Source organism: Grampus griseus (assembly GCF_964374135.1).
Source record: "Grampus griseus genome assembly, chromosome: 10".
NCBI classification, from domain to species: Eukaryota; Metazoa; Chordata; class Mammalia; order Artiodactyla; family Delphinidae; genus Grampus; species Grampus griseus.
This window is the reverse complement of record NC_139004.1, coordinates 4,169,605-4,189,828: the sequence shown is the minus strand read 5'-3', so window position 1 is coordinate 4,189,828 and position 20,224 is coordinate 4,169,605. Positions and strand designations below refer to the sequence as shown.

The following is a 20,224-nucleotide window of genomic DNA, read 5'->3' as shown; positions in this document are numbered from 1 at the left end:
TCTCCTGGGTCAGACATCCCCAGGATGAATAAATAGAAGTGCAGCAAAGCCAGCACCGCCCTTTAGGATATGCGATCTCAGGGCACTTTGCCTCCCTTCTTGCCCTCTCTCCTTCCCCTCTCCTCTCCCTTGGCACCCTTTTCCTTTCCTCCCCTTGTTCTGCTCTTTCCCTTTTCCATTCATCTATTCATCCATCCAGTCGTTCATTCAGATATTTTTGGAGGTCCATTCTATACACCAGCCCTGCCCCACACAGCAGCGGAATAGCAATGAAAAACAGCAGACAGCGCTTGGAAAGCTTAAGATCTCAGTATCTCTCTCTCTCTCTCTCTCTCTCGGTCCACCTTTTGTTATTTCTTTCACAACTGTCAATTAGTAAAATATGTTTGGGCCAAATAAGAATCCTCAGTTACCAAGGGAGACAAGGTTAATAATCTCTAGTTATAAAGATTTTCATAAGAAATGAAGCTAATTACCAACTCCTGTCAGAGCCTGTGTCAAGTCTATACAGCAGAGCACGTTTGCAGACAGTGGTTATATGCTTCGCAGTATAGGTTAGGGTTAGTTCCTGTGGTTTTTATGTGTTTTTTGTGAAGTTAAATTTACATACAGTGAAATGTATGGGTATTAAATGTAACATTCAATGAGTTTTGATTGGGGTAATCACTACCCCAATGTAACTAAAATATAACATTACCATCAGCCCAGAAATTTCCCTCGTGCTCTCTTGTAATCATTCCACATCCCCAGAAGCAAGCAACCACTATTCTGATTCCTTACAATAAATTTGACTTTTTTTTTTTGGCTGCGTTCGGTCTTCGTTGCTGTACGTGGGCTTTCTCTAGTTGCAGCGAGCGGGGACTACTCTTCATTGCGGTGCGCGGCCGTCTCATTGCAGTGGCTTCTCTTGTTGTGGAGCGTGGGCTCTAGGCACGTGGGCTTCAGTAGTTGTGGCACACGGGCTCAGTAGTTGTGGCGCACGGGCTTAGTTGCTCCGCGACATGTGGGATCTTCCCGGACCGGGGCACGAACCCGCGTCCCCTGCATCGGCAGGCGGATTCTTAACCACTGTGCCACCAGGGAAGCCTGATTTGCCTTTTCTTAGATCTCACATAACTGGATTCATGCGGTAGGTACTATTTGGGGCTGACTTCTTCTACTCAATCAATTCTTGCACGTGTCTTCAATGTGTTCCTTTGCACTGGCAAAGCAGTATTTTATCGTATTCTATATCCCAGTTTGTCTACCTGTTCACCTGCTGATGGACATCTGAGATGTTTCCAGTTTGGGCCTCTTATGAATAAAGCTGTTAGGAACACTCTTGTACAAAGTAAAGTAATTATATGTTTTCAATTATGTTTTAGGTAGTGTTGGTTAACTAAGAGAGATGAACACATTAAAACAGCACTTCCATTCTTCCTTTCCCCTTTCCTCCCTCAGGTCTAATTTTTTCTTAGGATTATCATTGTTTTTACATTATCAAGTTTTAAAATTCATATTCATTCTGTTACTATGATTCCCAAAGATTTTTGCACGTATGTGGATTTTTCTCACCCCTGGATCTTTACCACAGAGTCTCTGTTACTGGGATCTGTGCTGGATTCATCCCTTAATTATCTTGATATCGCTTTTCAAGTGGTTGGGTTGTGATGGGTCCTGTGTTCTCTGAGATCCTTCATGTTTGAAAATGTGTGCTGGTTGTCCTTACGCTCACAGAACAGCTTAGCTGTGCATAATATTCTTGGGTCCACCCTCCTCTCAGGACGATGCAAATGTGGATGATACCAACTGGTTGTTCTGGAGAAGTCTAAAGACAGCCCCATTTCCCCCTTATTGTTAATTTGCATTTTCTGTCTGTAGGACTGAACAATTATTTCTTTAAGCTTAAGTTCAACTAGATTAATTAATTAAAGTGCCTAGGTAATGAGCGTTCTGCATTACCCTGGAGCTCAGATTGCCCTTCCAATGTATAGATTAAATTTTTCCTCAATTAGGTAAAATTTTCTTATGTTATGTCATGAATATATCTTCTGTTTTATTTGTTGGGTTCTCTATTTCAAGGATACTAATTATCCTTATGTTGTATCATCCTTGTCTTCCATAACTATTAGCTTCTCTCTAATAACTTCACCTCTTTATCTTTTTCATTAGCATTTTCTTCACCTCAAGCTTTTCCTCTATGTCATTAATTTTATTTTGAACATTATCTATTCTGTTTCTTAGAGTTTATAATTTATCTTTAGTTGCATGATGATGTGAGTTGGTGCCCAGTGTGTTCCTTTAGGTCTGTGATCTCCTAGGAGGTTGTGAGAAACTTCTTTATGTTCCTTAATTTTGTTTTCTTCTATGTATAGTTTTTCCATTCTCTCTCTTTCCTCTTTGCTTTTCTTTTTATTCATGCTCATACCTGCATAACTCTTCTCCAAGTGTCCTATTTGCTGTAATATACTGTAGATAAAATCTTGACTCTCCAATCCAAGATGAGTTTGATTTAACCTCTGAACTACAGTTTGAGGCCAATGTATTTCATTCTACTCTTTTGTACCCTGAGACAGACTGAAGCAGAGGAGGGAGTTTAGCTGACGAGATGGCAAACTCTGTTAAAATCCTTGGGCTCTGCTCTTTCTTTTAGGATTCTGTTAAATTTCTCATTCTAGAATCTACTCTACCTAATTGGAGGTAGATCTCCTTCCCACGTGGAGATAACTCACAGGCTTTGTATCATTTCTCCTCTGTAGTCCCAGAATCTCTACCTTTTAAGGGATGCAGACCCTTTTTCACCCACTTCTCCACAGCAGTCATTTCCAAGATTCTGGTCAGAACAAGGAAAAGATCAGCGTTTTAATCCAGTTTGTTTCTTTCCAGATTTGGAAATACCAATGAGCAACCTCAGGATTTTGGTGACTTGACAGTAGGGCTTCTGAAGCCCTGGTGGTCAGGGTTAGAGCTCAGCCAGGCTGCCCCTCTGCCGCACTCCAAAATCCTCCCCTTTTCTTGGACCAGGTTTTGAAGTTTATTGAATTACGTTATGCCACTGTGGTGGCTGACAGTGACTTTCAAAGGGGCTGGTTTTAAATTTTGTCCAATATTGTAGGTATCATGAGAGGACAGTTTAGTGAAACCTTAATGAAGTTGAATAATGCTCCCTGTCCAAAGTCCTGGGTTCATATTTTCTTGTTGACCACCAGTGATGCAAGACGGAGACATTTCATTCTGTCACTGGTTCAACTTAGAGTTCATGACAAGGTGCTCACAGTCAGCTGTGGACTGACAAGGGACCAGCATGCCCTTGAAGTGTCCCCCAAACATATCTTGTTGTCTAGGGAGGGGGCTATTACTTTAACCGTTTACATCTGTCACTAAAGACATATCTCTTTCCGAATCTGGGCTCCCCAGAAATCAATATTCTAATTAGAAAAAGGTAGCTAATCTGGCTAAATGCTAATAAATGAGAGTTGTGATTTATCTAGCAACAGGGGAACAGCTCAGCATTAAGAATTAAAAGGTCTGTAGAGGAGAGAGCTCTTTTTTTCCTTACTCTTCCCTTAGGCTGATTGGGTTCAGCTGTATGCTATAAATAACACTTAATTAAAGGCTGTCTGTTTGAAAATCAGTCATCAGAACCATAATTTAGGAACTTCTACCTCTGAGATTCATTGCTCTACCCTATTTCTCAATGATAAGGATAAGAATCTGGTAATGTGAGTTAAAGCTGAACCTACCTACTCACAAATACCAAACCACATCATAGCCTACCAAGGCACTCTTCAGGCGTCACTATAATAGATGTAGATGTAAATAATCAATTCAACTGCAAGGAGAATTATTGATCATGAATAGAACCAAAATTGTTGTCTAAACCCTGCTGCACTCCAGTCATTTCATGGAGTTACAGGAGAAAGTCAAAGTTAACCTCAAAGGAAGGAGTTTGCAATTAGTTGAATGGGGTCCTTCAGTAATCTCTAACGGATTCATTTTTTTCTACATTAAACAAATTAACTGGGTAGTTACCTTCCCTTTAACCTAACTGGACAGAGTCAAAGGGGAAAAATAGAAGTTGCTTGCACAGCTTAAGGGTTTTCTTCTAGTAGTTTCTACTTCGTCCAATATTGCCTACTTACATGATACTTGCAGTAGGTCCCTGAAGTTGCCATATTTCTTCATGACACAAAGCAATTATTCAAGTTCTCTCTACCATGTAGATAACCTTTTCTGGACCTCAGCCCCTCCAGACCTAGCTTTCATGTCATTTTCCCTATCCAGCCCACAACCGTCACCACACCCTCCAATCTAATAAAACTGATTACTCCTTCTGTTGGGACCCAACTCTCCCTGTACATCTTTCTGTATTAATATTGGTAACATTTACTTCTGCTTGATGAGTTTTAGACCATCTCTTTTCACAGAGAAGCTCTTACTCAGATGTGCAATGCCTATATGCTTGTTGAATACACAACGGATCATTCAACAGCTATTGAGCACCTGCTCTTTGCCAATACTTGTTAGAAGTCAGAAAGGCATCGATTTTCATCTCTGTTCTCAATGTACTCACGACCCACTGGGGAGGATAGACTTTTATAAAAACTAAACTCAGCAAGCCTAAGAGAGGGGTCTGGGCAAGTGCTGGGGGTGGGCTGTTAACTAGCAAGGCCATGAACACATAGAAAAATCACCATATTTTAATATCTCTTCTATGGTTGTCATAATCCAAACACACCTGCTTCAATCATATGTTCTACCTTGCTTACTAATGTCTTTTCAGTGTAGTCTGAACCTATGCTTCTCAAACTAATGTGCACAAAAATCACCTGGGGATTTTGTTCAAAGGCAGGCTCTGATTTAGTGGGTCTGGGGAGGCGCCTGAGATTCTGCATTTCCAGCCAGTTCCCGGGCATTCCACTGCCGCTGGTCCACAGACCACATGTTGAAGAGCAAGTCTATAAACCATTGTCATGTCAACGTATAAACATTGTTAAATTACCATCAGTTTTTGGAAGAACTCCCAATGCTCCCCACCTAGAAATTCTGACTGTAATTAAACATAATGAAAGCTACAGCAAGAGAAGTAAGACTCAGCAGTGACCCCCAAGAAACTGACAGGATGCCTTGAAACTGTTTATTCCTCCCCCATTTTACTATCTAAACACGAAAGATTCCTGCACTTCAGGTCTGCTGCTACCAAATGACTGTGGTCTGAACGTGTAGCCAGGTTTTCCCAAATATTCGATTGCCATTCTTTGCTTAAGTCTCCTCTCTATATTTAAACTATAATACCCCAGACCCTTTATGTATTATAATACCCCAGGCCCTTTATGTATAATAACAAAATTATGCAACTTTAATCACCTTAAGCAGTCATAAAGAAAATACTTCTGTAATGCAACTTCTTAAAAGACAGACTCTGCAAGGCACCCATGGGAATCTAATTTCTTATTAATTCTTAATGGTTCCTATGACAGCATCTGCTTACTTTTTCAATTTATTAGAGTCTGCCACTCATCCTCAAAGTCAAAACTCGTTAGACCATGAGACTCTGGGCCCCCACTCTAACATCTTCTGTCATTTGTCAGCTTTTAACTCTCCTTCTTTCGAGACAAGATCCCTACTTGAGCCGTCTTCTTTTGCAGGTCTTCTTCCTCTCTTCCTCACACATTCTCCAGCTCTATTCCAACCAGACCAAGGGTCCTGTGTGTATCTTCTCCCAAGCACGTGAGAAAACATGACAACTCTTCCCGCCTGCTTTTCAACACCACCTTACGACAATCATACGCTATAGAACAGGGACTCTTGGTTATTTGGTTTCCCCTCACACTCTCATCATCACATCACTTTCCCTGACAAATAACAGTGAACTGAACAGAAGTGGAACTGTTTTCATCATGCAGGAATACAGAAGGCACTGGAAACCTTAGCTTGCCCAGTGTCAGAGTCTGGAGAGGACTCTTCTAAATGACCTTGACCCCTTCTCACCTCTCATGGTCTCATTTAGATTAATGCCAAGGATGATGAAGGCGTCATCGCTGGATGCTGGGACAACGTCTATGCTTATGGCATCCCCCCATCAGCCTGGACTGGAAGTGTTGACATCCTGTTGGAATACAGGAGTTCTGAGAATCCAGTCCGCTATGGTCAGTGCTGGGTTTTTGCTGGTGTCTTTAACACATGTAAGTATCCAGTTGAGTAATATATTTTTAATGCAAAGGAAATTTCACCTTAAGACATCTTATCTATAACCTGGCAAAGCAACCTAGCAAGCTCTGTTGCACCTATAGAATTTGTGGGTGGCTATTCTGGGATGCAGTCAATACATAATTAAATTGTACTTGGCCAAATATGGTCCTAGTTTCTCTTTGACTGCCGAAGCTTTATAGAAAGAATGATGGACTATTTCCTACATAATCCATCGTTCAATACCCAGAGAAATGGAGCGTCTCCGGGGCCACGTAAGGATGTGAGGGAAAGGCTATGCCGTTTTATTTCTTAGTAATCCCCACATTTTAAAAGGCTCAATTAGCAAAATTTAAAATAATAAATAATAAGCTATGTACCGCTTGTTATTGAGCAGTTTTGTAAATATGCTTATTTGCTTACTGTTTATCACTGAGAATTTTCTAAACATACCTGCTTAGTTTTTACTCCAGCTATGGAAGGGACTGTGGCAGGTGGGTTCATCTTCATTCTTGTATGTGAGTCTCAATGCCCCTGAGCAATTAGATACCAGAACTTAATGAACGATCTGCACTCCCCAGCTTCCCCTTTTGCTTTTAATCCACCCAATATCCAATCCATAGAGGAAAACATATGGGGACAGAATTGTTCTCTTCAGCCTCATGCATCATTTTTCAATGTGGCATTTGTCTGTCCCGGCCCAGACAATGTTATTGTTAATTCAGTGGGTATTTTTAAAAAACATTTATTTCAGTATGTCTTCATCATTGGTAATGATTTTCATTAACACGCCATTTCTACAGCCCTGTAAAAAAAAAAAAAAACATTAAGCGCAAGTCAAAGTGTCCTTCCTGCTGGCTCATTAATAAAGACTGTTTTACCCAGTTAGCATGTTTTTTAATCAGAAAAATCAAGGAGGATCTGGAGGCTGGAAGCCAGGATGAGACCATTTTTTTTATAAATGATTATGAAGCCTGTCAGTTTCAGCTCAAAGTTCTGACCGTCTAAGAATTAGTCAGTGATCCAAGTGGAAAGAAATCATGAGTTTGGGTTGTGTGTTTTGTTTCTCCATGGCGTCAAACTGGATAAGATTATTTTCTTAGCCATTTGCGTATACCCAAGGGCTAAAGGAATATATATTTCCTGGGAGCAATGAACGGCATTGTAGCCAATGTGTCAGTGTCCTAGAAGGGCTGGTCTTTCAAGCTCCACATGGAAGCCTGAACTTCACGAAGGCCTACCAGTTGCAGGTAGGCCCCCCTCCCTCACGGCTCCCAAGTCAAGTCTAAGTACAGGTGCTCAGTAGAGGCAGCCTCTCTTATGAAATGATCCCAGGAAAAGAGAAAGGACTCCCCACGTCCTCCTGATGTCTGCAGTTTCACTCTCCCGGTGTAATTCCTTTAGGTTTAGAACCAGATAAAATAGTAAACGCCTTCCATTCATGTATGCCTTTTGTATAAAAGGGTCCTCGAATCTCTTCCTGAACACCGGCTTTGGTGATAAGAAAAGGCAGAGGCCCAACGTGTGATGTCACCGTGAGGATAAACCTGAAAAGGAAATTTGGAGGGAAGGAGGCACTGGTGTCCCCATGTCAGACTTCCCCAATCTTAAAATTATGAGTTTGGCAGATTCTGTAATCACGTGAATTAGTGTTAAGCTAGAAATAGAGCTAGAGTGCCAATCGTTTCTTTGGTAAAACTGTAGCAAGTGTAGGGGCTGTAAATCATAGAGGAAGATGGAAGTGAGAGGCGGGTGGTGGCTGCCATCGGTGACGTTTGGGGTGTTAAGATTAAGTCATTGACATACACGCGCCACTATATATACAATAGATACCTAATACGGCCCTGCTGTAGAGCACAGGGAACTCTGCTCAACACTCTGTAATGACCTGTGTGGGAAAAGAATCTAGAAAAGAGTGGATACATGTATCTGTATAACTGATTCACTTTGCTACACAGCAGAAACTAACACCTCATTGTAAACCAACTACACTCCAATAAAAATTAATTTAAAACAAGATTCAGTCATTTAATGAGGACCCTTGAGTCTCTACCAGATTCAAGTTTGGACTTCCAAGGGTGTTCTGTTGAAGGAGGTGGATGGTCTTTGGTTAAAAATGCTAAACAATTCTGAGAGGAAAAAAAAAAAAGGGAAGGCAACTCATTAATCTTAAAAGTGTCAGCTGAATTATTTTCAATGAGCCCTGAGGTCTGGCGTCCTGGCAGCCAGGGAGGGCATTTGGATTAAGTTTAATCGATAGGTGCATATACGGCAAGAGATGCAACCAGGTAATTTATTATCTAATGATTAAAATGAATCTGTGCTGTCACCCTCCACCAAGTGTCACAAGAGCACGTTCCAGCCGGGAAAGCAAACCGCACTGAGGGTCTGCTTGGTAAATTCCTAACTTCCTATTAGCTGAGGTTTTTAAATTTTATTTTCAGAAATTTTAGTCCATGAGCTGGACTAAAATAATCCTACTCTGATGATCGTATGATTAGCAGCTAAACAACGGGAAGCCTGTTCCTGGGATCCCGTTCCCACTGGCTTCGGTTGGTGCCAACTGCAGTTTGTACGATCAGGCAGTGAGGCTTCTCTCTGCAGCCCTGATCCTTGACAACAGGCCCCCTTCCTCAGTGCGGGACGTTTGAGAACAACATGTCCATGTTGGTAAAGAAGAAGGTCCCTTCTGAGAGGGGATTGTTCACTCTGTATTTATCAGATCTCGGTGATGTGCTTAGTTGTGGTCCATCTTTCTTTCCTGCAGTTTTGCGATGCCTCGGGATACCGGCGAGAGTCGTTACCAACTATTTCTCAGCCCATGATAACAATGCCAATTTGCAGTTGGACATCTTCCTGGAAGAAGATGGGAATGTGAACTCCAAACTCACCAAGGATTCAGTGTGGTGAGTTTGATTTACAAGGGCATTTGCTGATATCAAGTCGAAGTGACATACATTTACCAGGAGACAGAGTCAGTCTAATGTTTCTTTCTGTTCTATTTTAAGGAGTATTCAATACCATAGGCAGAAAAGTCTGATCGTCAGAGATTGTTTTTAGCTAATGAGTGAGAAATGTTACTGAACAGGCAGTTTGGGCTTCGTATAATGGCGATCGATCATCCCATTACGACAGCGACCACTGGAAAAGGCCATGGTTTTAGTGGCCAGAGCCTATACTAGTTCCTCTCCACCTTAGTGTATGACTATTATGGTGAATGGCAGAGACACCGGAGCCAAGCATTCTCTACTCTAAGATAGCCAATGTTTACTGAGCACTTACTGTGTACCAGTCTCTGCGTGAGCATGATCTTATCTAAGCTTTTTCAGTTTTATCAGGTGGGTGCTTATTAATATTCCATTTACAGATGAGGAAACTGAGGCACAGAGAGGTTAAAATAATTTTCTCAAGGTCATACATCTGGTAAGCTAAGAATAAAACCCAAGAGCATCTGACCCTAAACCACACCCTTTTTTTTTTTTTTTGGCCTTTGCAATATAGGATTGCTCTTTGAAGGTAAAGATGTGGTTCCCCCGATCTGTGACCTCATCTTTCGTTCAGAGATAGAAGTGGAAATAAAACTGAAATTGTTACCAAATACCAACCACACAGTTTTTTCACTGCCCTGAACAGCTATACCACAAGCTGGCTGCAGGGAGTTTAGGATTCCAGAGAAATTTCTTTTTTCCATTGGGACCCACTCAGTCCAAAACAATATTCTTGTTTTATTCTTGTCCAAAAGAGGGGGAAAAAAGTCCCGAGAATCCAAACGTAAAGGATATTTACAAAGGTCTGTATGGGAGGGACATTGCCAGGCGTTGAGCTCAGTGGAATTTGGCTCAGTGGAACTAAAAGTGTGTCTCCTAGAGTGGTTCTTCAGAAGCAGTAAAGCTAAAACACTGGCGGTGGTAAAAGCATCCAGATGGGGATGGTAGGAAGTTATAAGCTCATTTAAAGAGAAATTAAAAGTTAGAAGTGTCTTAACTGCCCCATGTTACAGGAATGGCGCACACTTGTAGGGACAGAGTTCTAACTCAGCAGTGCTGGTGAACGCTCATTCGAGAATGGGGAGAGAAGGAAAGCACTGAACTAGTAGCAAAGCGCTACTGTGAATAAAACACACTGCAGTCCATCTGAAGGGAAAGAGCTGAGCAATGACTAGCTAGCGGCTATAGCCAAGACAACGCCTCACCCCGGTAAACTGAAAGGCACATTGAAGCACCATTTAAGTTAAGCCCTTGGAATTACAGCACCGCAGCCCTGCATGTATGTGGAACGACAAAAACAGACGCAAATAGCCACCCCCTAAGCCTGCTGTGACAGCCCCAAATGGCAAAATAAGGATTATTTGGCATCCTGCACTGCTCACCTCTTCTTTACACACCCCGCCGCCCTGCACACACACACACACACACTCACACACTCACTCACTCAGTGCCCTTGAAGCCAGCTGCTGCTCAAAATTATTCCTCCCGATTCCTTGATCTGAAGTCCTCCCACCATAAATCCCCACGGGCACCCCAGCAAATAACCTCGTGAGGCTGCCCCTCACCAAACTGCTACGAAAGTGTGAAGCTGACAAGACCTTGTTCTCGGTAACCCTTTCCTCCGTCAGCTCTCTGCTCCGAATTCCTTGCCCTGTTTCTATCACCCTTGTCCATTCGTTGTCTTCCCCAAATATCCCATCACCCTGGGACCATGTTCCCTGGTCCGGGGCCCTGCTCCTCACAGCCAGACCACTGCCCCAGGCTTCTCGTCTTCCCTTTGCTTGGCTCACAGAGGGTGGCTGACGGTCTGACTAACTGAATGGGACACGCCAGACCGTGGAGCACAGGGATTAAAGGGCTCCGTCGGGTCTGGGGCATGCACCAAGCAGCTGTGTGACCTTGGGCAAGGCACAACCTCTCTGTGCCTCTCTTTCGTCCTCTAAAGTGGAGATGACAAAATTTCCGAGCATAACAGGTGCCTAATGACTGTTAGCTGCCCTTATTGTGTTCATTACTAGTCACACAGCTGGAATTTCTTGGAGGCAATATGTTGCCATCAACCTAAGCACCTTGAAGCAGTCGGAAGAAGAGGGGTGCCCGGTGTCCTAAGATGACTCTGCTATTTCTGTCACTTTGGGGCATTTTAAAAACAAAAGCAGAAACCTTGCCTCCTCAGTGCAAACACCAGTGAACCCTAGAAGTTACAGAGGTTCCAGAAAACCAAAAGTATTTCTAAGCCCCTCCCTGATTGAGGGGGCTGGTGGAGGCTGTCCCTGGACACGTCCACCAGTTTATGGTCACCACAGCCGCCCCTCACGTCAAGCTCTGGCTTGGGCAGTCGCTGGCTGTGTGACCTTGAGAAAACGGCTTTACCTCTCTGAGCTTCCTCATTAGTAGAATGAGGGTAAACTTAGTAGTTACCAATTAAACGGTAATGTAACGAGGCAATTTAAAGTGCTTCCCACGGTGCCAGGCCCAGAGGGAGTGCCCAGTTGGCCCCTGCTGATGAGATTAGTAATGACCACTGGTAAGAAATGGGGGCTACCTGAGCTGCAGGGTTGGCGAGCAGGGGTGGGGCTGGGGGCAGCAGAGGCTGAGGCGGGGCAGGGAGGGTTTGGTCGGCATCAGCTGACCACCCAGAGGCCAGTGCAGCATGGCTGGCAACACGTGGCCCGACAAATTTCCCAGCGGGGGTCTCAGGAGCCTCACCCAAGCCCCCCAGCCTCACTTCCCTCCGCAGGCTCCACTCAGACAAACTCTTGGTTGTACGTGGCCCCTGCCCCCCTCTTTCTAAAGGAAGCCACGAGAATGATTTCCTGGTTCTCTCTCCTGGGTCTCTACCATCTCTTTGACACTGAGGTCCTGATGGTACAGGATGTGGTAAATTAATTTGTCCAGTTGGGTCTTGGTGACCCACGGCATCCTCTTTTCCACGGCTCAGCTGGGTCCCGTGTCCCCAAAGCAGAAATAAGGCAGCACGAGGGTTCAGAGGGAGAGCTCAAGGATGCATGCGAAGGTGTGCTGCGCTCAGTGTGACCCAGAGCCGAGGGGGGTGAAGTCTGGATTTCACCCGGCGCTCTCACCCTTTCCCTTTACCACCGCAGACCATCCAGCGCCGACTGCTTACAGGCCTGCTTCCTGGTCTGCCACCTTAGGTCCCCACATGTGTATTTCCTCTCCCAGAGAGCCTCACCTTGCCAGGGGCAGCAATTTTGCCCAGAGTGGACATGCTATTGACCCCGACAGAGGGAAGAGTGGGCTTCTTAGCGATTCAGGAGAGGGAGGGCCCGAGGAACCTTAGAAGGGCACAGCTGGGCAGCAGAATTGCACCTCGGGTTCCCACCTGAAATTCCAGGAGGGCCAACACTAGGTAACATACCCTGGAAGGAGCAATGTAAGCCTCCTGTCCCCAGCGTGCCGATGGGTTTGGAATTACGTGTAACCTCTGGGGGATGGCATCCGTGAATCACGGTGGACAGTTTAATGAAGATGCCTGTGCAATGTCTGGGCTGCAGCCTAAACCGTGAACAGGGATATGGGGCTCACGATGGGCAGGAGTAAAGTGACCCTTCATCCACCTCCTGATAGAACTCAGCTTGGTCACCTCATCATACGACGGTCACACTGGAAATGGGAACAATTTTAAAAGAAAGGGATGGTGGTGCTTATTAGGGTCATGAAAGGTATTTCAGGAAAAGGCTCCTCTCCTTCTAAATGAAAGTGTTATCCTGTGTCCTACTGCTGGAGAGCATGTAGCCAGATCTGATGATTCTGGGTGGAAGATCTGTGTCCACCTCTTGACCTCCCTCCACCAGTATGCAACCCCCTGGGAGAAGCCTTGTCTGATGTATTTTACTTTTGTTTTGCCAACAGGGTGCAAGGCAAAGAGCAAGGACTTGATAAATGGAATTGGTTGGAAAAAATGTTAAATGCTTATTTAACAGATAGTTATCATTTAATTCATTCAACAAACACTGTTATACACTAATACTTCCAAATACCAGATGCTAAAGATTCAGAAGGAAATTAAGTAGGTCTCTGCCCTTGAGGATCTCCATCCAGTGTTCATGAGTGAAACAACCACATACAGTACACTCTATAAAAATATAAGGTGGGCTATAAGGTGAGCCAGGAGTCACGGAGACGAGGGGAAGGGGCTTCCGTCCTAAACCCAGGGGAGCAGGGGGAAGGCTGTTCACATGGTCAGCGGCCGTAGACTCAAAGCCGTTAACCCCCTGCAATCTTCTGGCTGTGCTGTTCAAAGACGGAATGCCCAGGAAACGACCTTGGACCACAGATAAAACTCAGGGGTATAAGTCTAAGGGGCTGAGATGAGACAACCAGAGGTCAGTCTGTTTCAAGGACCAGGCAGGAAGGAATGGAATTTCATGCAGAGTTATCCCATATTATTATGACTACAGTTGTTGAATATTGAAAGTCACTCTCTCAAGATCCAGCCCCTAGTACTCCTTCTTGTACGACCTCAAGAACATCTAGCACTTTGTCCTCTTCCTGGAAGGGCTAGTGCCCCCCAAGGCTGTACATTCACAAGAGGCAGATGGAGTCAATACTCTTTGGGGATGGGGATGGGGGTGGGTCACTATTACCATCTATCACCACCTCTCCCGCTTCCCTACCCTCTGTCCAATCCCAGGTTCTGCCTCCTTTAAGACAAACCACCCCTCACTCTTAGTTTTAGAGGGTCTGACAGTCAACAATGTTCCAGAGTCCTTCTTGGCGCCAACAGCTTCCTAGACCCTGCCTCCTTCTGGTCCATCTTCTAGGCCTCTACTTCATGCGCCCCTTTCCATCCCGCTCACGTTCCCAGAGGAAGGTCTTCACCCCTGGACGATGGAGTTCCAAGTGGGGTGGGTGGGTAGAAACATGTGCTACTCGTGCCCTCAGGATGTGAAGAGAAGGGGCTGTGCACCTGTGTGCGCACCAAGGCCCATAAGCTGACCCTTCTGCTTCTCAGAGGCCAGCCGATTGGCCAATCGGCAGATGTAGAAAATCGCCGAACTCAGAGTTTTAAGCATCTCATATGATATTAAAGATAATTGGAAAGATGATGAATGCTAAAACAATTAACAAGAGTCTTTCTTTCCTTTATTGCCTTTTCATTTCAAATGAAGTAAGTTTGATTAAACTGGCTTTCTCAATTTAATGTTTTAAAAGAATTGTGAACTAGCAAATTTGTATTTATCAGTTTCAGCTCAAAGTTGGGACAATCGAAGAAATAGTCAGTGATCCAAGTGGAAAGAAATTAGTTTTATTTCGTTTTTCCTTAGGATCTCATGGAAAAACACCAAATCAAGTCAAACTATTCTTACAATTTCTCTCCCTCCCTCTCTCTCCATGGCTCACGGCAATATGATTAGCTCTTCCACTGACTAGCTGAGTGACTTTGGGCAAGTTGCTTGATTTCTCTGAGTCTTAATTTTCTCATATGGCTTTGGATTTCATGAGGTATAGGGTCACCTTCAGCGCCAAAATTATTATTTTTTAAATAAATGTCACTGTTCTTCCAGCCAGGCCTTTCCTCCCACAGTTAGCGGGTTCTGTCACGTGCTCTGAGTGAAGATCTGCCGGCCTTCACAGGACCAGGCTGTGATCCACTCACCCACATGTAGGTGCTGCTTTGCAAACCGTCTTCATGTCAGCTCTCCAGGAAGAAAAGACACAGAAATCAAACAAGCCACAGAAAGTTGCTGTAACTCTTTGGCTGGCCTCAATGCACCTGATTCTTAAAAAAAAATTTTAAAAAAAATCCCAACTTCCTTCAGTACTTTTCAGAAAGAGTACAGTTGTTATTGTTTTGTTGTGTTTTTCACTCCAAATGCAGAAAACTCTGCTGCAATGGGTAGCATTGAATCTACAAACAAAGCTCTTTCAAAGCAACTTTTATAGCAGAAGTTAAGCAGCTTTCACACGTGGGAGCCAGCCCTGGGTTTAACCCAGTCCCACCAATCCTCATTCTAATTGCAGTCTGCACACTTGGCATGCTGGTTTGCACTTCATAGGTGCATTTTTGAAATTCAGACTGATCCACTTTGTACATTGTACAAAGTACGTTCCAACTAGTTGGACTTTCATATTGTTATATTACCCTAACTTTTAATCATGGTGTATGAAAAGAAGAATTATCCAAAAATGAATTCCAAGTAAAAAAAAAAGAAGAAATATTCTGAATATAGGCCAAACTGTTTAAGATGCTTACGAGTTTGTAAACTTATCCTGTGATGTATCCAAATTACCAATTCTGAACAGCTACCATAGATATTTCTTTTCAAATAAATTATCTAGTTAACTACATTACTGTCAGCCAAATAGTTTTTGAGAAAATCACCTGGAGACAGATCACGAGAGCTGTCATTAGAGAACTAAGAATATATGCCGTGAATCCGCACCAGAGTCTTGAAGGAAGGATTGAAAAAGCTATTTGCCACCTCCAAGAATCAAAATAGCTCATGCTTATGGAATACTTTCTTTGTGCCAGGCCCTAAGCTAAGTGGGTGACATGTATTAATTCATTTAATCATTTTAACAACCTGTTAAGGTACTACTATTATTGTCCTCACTTATAAGTGAAGAAACTGAGGCACAGTAACTTAACCATGGTCACCAGCCTTCTAGCTTCCATGGCTTCTGATAGGAAGTCATTTTTAATTCTATTGATAATCCCTTGTACATAACAAATCACTTTTTTTGTGTGCTGTCTTCAAGATTGTCCCTTTATCTTCAGCTTTGGACAGTTGGACTATGAGGATTTTAGGTGTATATCCCTTTGAGTTTATCCTCTTTGGGTCTTTTAACTTCTAGGATGTGTATATTAATATCTGTCATCAAATTTGGAAAGTTTTCAGCTATTATGTTTTCAAATATTCTTTCTGATTCTTTCTCTCTTTCCCTTCCTTCAGGGAGTTTCATTATGAGTATGGTCCACATGCCTTGGGGCTCTGTTCATTTTTCTTCATATTTTTCTTCTGTTATTCAGATTAGATCATTTCAGTTGACTTATTTCAAGTTCACTGATTGTTTATTCTTTCTACCTGATCAAATCTGCTTTTGAGACCCTCTAGTGATTTTTTTGAAATTTTTATTCCAGTTATTATACTTTTCAGCTCCAGAATTTCTGTTTGATTCCTTTCCATAATTTCTATCTCTTCATTGATATTCTCTATTTAGTTAGACATTGCTGCCATGGTTCCCTTTAGTTCTTTGAATATGCTTATAATGGCTGAATTAAAATCTTTTTCTAGTAAGCCCAGTGTCTTGGCTTCCTTAGTGACAGTTTCCCTTGACTGGTTCTTTTTTTCACTGTATATGGGCCATACTTCTCTGTTTCTTTGTGTCTTGTAATTTTTGTTAAAACCTGGACATTTTACATAATATACTTTGTTAACTCTGCAAACAGGATATCCTGATCTCCAGAATTTGTTGTTGATGTTTTGTTGTTGTTGTTGCTCTTGTTTGTGTGTTTAGTGACTTTCCTGGACTAATTCTTTAAGGTCTGTATTCATCATGCATGGCCACTGAAGTCTCTGCTGGGTAAACTCAGTGGACAGCTAATTGTCTTCAGTGTTCCAGCAGGAAGTACACAATTCTGCTGTAGCCTTCACTTCCTGCTTGCTCAGAGTCTGAAGTTCAGCTCAGAGGTGAGAGTTTAGGACCTTGTTGGGGCTTTCCTGGGCATGCTTACAGACCTGCACATCTGTGTGGCCGTCTAGACTCTCAGGAGTATGTCAGAAGTCCCCTAAGGAAATTTCAGTCCCTCCTGTTAAATTTTTTGGGACAGCCTTTTATTATCCCCAGTTGGTATCACCTCTTCAGGTACCTGTAATGTTAAACAGTTGCTTCTAATTGGTTTTGGAAACATCCTATAGGTAGGGCTATTTGCACATAGTAAGCTCTGAATCAGATCAAATAAAAATAAGCCCTGGGAACGGAACTTTTCAGAGGGCTGCCAGACAGGTTAATAGTGACAATTCTTTTATTGAATTTTAGGGAGTTCCAAACCCATTTTCTCCTCTTTGTTGTTTGCTAGGCTGCAAGTTTTTATGGCTACCATAGTTGTAAGGCTGTTCATTTTCAAGACTACCATGGAGCTAGGGAGAGAGGGGTGGAAATAAGGCAAATTAAAATGTCACAAAGCTCACAGTTCTGAGATTCTTTTGTTCTTGTTGAATAAATCCTCCTTATATTGTTGCAAATCTTTGGTTCATTTCCAGAGTTCTGGAAAAGTTGGTTTTGATCATGTTTGTTAGTATCCTCATTATTTTTATGAAGGAGCAGATTTTTGGAGGCCCTTACTCTGTCATTCTGGGAGTGTTTCTCCAGAACGCACTTTTAACCACCCTACAAGTGGTTCCAAATTGGGGGCCTACCACACCCCTTGAAGGGTTTACATTTTGTAGGAATAGTCTGGTATCTAATACCATCTTCCTGACATATATCTGAAATACATATTATTTTATGTATTTTTATTTCTTCATTTCTTCTCTGCATTATAGGGCATTATATTATCTTTTAGAAATTGTGTATAGAAATCTGTGGGCTTCATTTCAGTATAATATAGAGGTGTTACAAAATATTTGTTTTAAAACTAGGAAGGGACATTAATTTTTGAAGGTTGAAAATCACTGCACTCGACTCTCCTCCCATTCCTTTCATGTATCTACCCTAGTCCTGCGACTACAATATCTCCAAAGAGTGCCTGCAGTTCCTATTCTACGCGAGTTCCCCTTAAGAGTGAACGAAGAGGGAGTTTGGGAGGTAAATAAAATCAGAGGTCATTACAAATACCTCTCAGGAAATTAGAATGAAAAAGAAAGTGGGAGCCATCTGATAAACCACATAGAAAGTACTAAGGCATTTTTCATAACAAGAAAAATGTCACGTTTTGGTTAATCATAAATTCTGCTTAAGAGAATCATCATATATACTGATCAAAGGTTATCAGTTTTCAAATAATTAAAAGCTAATAAAATATGTACCACCTAAGCTATACTGAATGCAATTTAATTTCTTTTGATGATTAACAAGACCTCTAGAAAAATGTCATATAAATAAGAGTTTTTAGAATAGTATACTCACAAACCGCTTTATAATGCAAAGCAGTAATTTTGGTACCTACTCAGATAGTTGGCTCTATTTTTTAAAACTCCTTTCAATAATTATGGATAAGCTTGGCCAGAATTTATTATAGAAAGCTTTTTATACCTTACAGTCATTCTCAAAATCCAATCTTTTCTTAATTTTCAGCAGGAATATCAATTGATAATTTGCTATGCAAGAGGGAGAGGTAAAGGGGTTCAGGGTGCTATTTTCAAAGTAAATCCAGCAAGGGGAGCTCAGCAGAATTACAGAAGGCCTTCTGCTAACTAGTGGTGTCAAACGTGGCTCATGTGGATGGGTGTCATCTACTTCCTGAACATTTTGAAGGTTCCATTTTGGTCTCTCACACATGCTACCTTCAGCCCCTTAACTGGGTCTCTCGTGCTACATCAGACTGCTTAAACTGTGACTTCTTTTTTTTTTAAATAAATTTATTTATTTATTTTTGGCTACGTTGGGTCTTGGTTGCTGTGCGTGGGCTTTCTCTAGTTGCGGCGAGCGGGGGCTACTCTTTGTTGCGGCGTGCAGGCTTCTCATTGCAGTGGCTTCTCTTGTTGTGGAGCATGGGCTGTAGGCACACGGGCTTCAGTACTTGTGGCACGCAGGCTCAGTAGTTGTGGCTCGCGGGTTCTAGAGCGCAGGCTCAGTAGTTGCTGTGCACGGGCTTAGTTGCTCCGCAGCATGTGGGATCTTCCTGGACCAGGGCTCGAACCCGTGTCCCCTGCATTGGCAGGCAGATTCTTAACCACTGCACCACCAGGGAAGCCCTAAACTGTGACTTCTTAATGAACATCATAGGATCCCTTCCCTGCATATTATAAGCAAAAACAAACACCTTCATTACTTTCTCTTTTTTCTTGATGGGTGATTGGTTCCTACAGGGGGCACTGGCTTGGCCTCTGCCTGATTGGACTTTTGCCTTCAGTGGAGAAGACCCCAGAGGAACTCCAAATGCCCCTTCCAGGTTTCAGCACTCCAACAATGAACAGCTGCATTCTGAACTAGCGTGGTTCTCCCAGTCCCCAGCTCCATAAAGGATTCCTCCAGCATACTTCCCTTCCTCTGAATAATTCCTTTCTGTTGTCTTGCTTCATTACCTTTCCCAAGTGGCAAGGTTTTTCTTGGTCCACGCTTTTATTTCCACTTTGGAATGTCTTACTAGGCAAGCGTCAGAGTCCACCAACTTGTCTCTACTTCTTTCCCACCCCCCGACCCCCCTTCGTTACTGGAGTGACCAGAGTTTAACAAGTCCAGGGCATGCTGTCGTTTTTGTCACCAGTATCGTTGCCTGTGTCAGGAGTATAACAACAGGGCCAGAGACGTAGGGCTGTGCCCATCTGCGACAAACACAAATAATTTGCAAGACAGACCAGGGTCTTTCTTCTACCCCCTGCCATTTGTAAAATAAAAGAATTCAAAGACTTGGTTTACACTTGAAGTTGGTCCAAGACACCTCTGCCCCCGCTTTCTCTCAAGCTTATTTGTGCTCTCCCTTGAGCCCTAATAACGCTGCAGAAACAAAATTACAGTCCCACGTCTCTTTCTTCCCTTTTAGGGAAGAAAACCTTTCTGCACAGATTGCAGATGAGATGACCCTGTGGAATGTTTAAGCAGTTAGCCAAGTTAAAGGCAGTAAAGGACTCCTTGCTTAAATTATCCACTCTATTTTCTTTGAACATACAGCACACAGAGCCCTGAAGCCCATCCTGGTCTCAGCTGTGTTTTCTGTCCACTCTGCACCCTCCCATGGGCACTTGTCACCCTGGATGTGACCTTAGCCAGTTGTTAGAACTGTGCTCTTCCTTCTTTAATGAAAAAGAGTCCTGCTAATGGTTGTTTTTTTGGGGGGTGAGGGGGACTAGTATATATTTATTATAAAATTTTCAAACATTGCAGAGAAAAGTATAAAAATAAGAGTCATCCACTTTCCAGCTACTCAGAACATTTACAACATT

General features: G+C 42.9%; 1 protein-coding gene across 1 annotated transcript in view; it reads left to right on the top strand.

Moving 5' to 3' along the window:
• F13A1 (coagulation factor XIII A chain) overlaps positions 1-20,224 on the top strand; it is a 135,768-nt gene that overhangs the window by 67,963 nt on the left and 47,581 nt on the right. The window contains exons 7-8 of the mRNA XM_082664017.1: positions 5,990-6,164; positions 8,936-9,074. Of these exons, the coding sequence (XP_082520143.1) occupies positions 5,990-6,164; positions 8,936-9,074 (314 nt within the window). The remainder of the gene's footprint in view (positions 1-5,989; positions 6,165-8,935; positions 9,075-20,224) is intronic.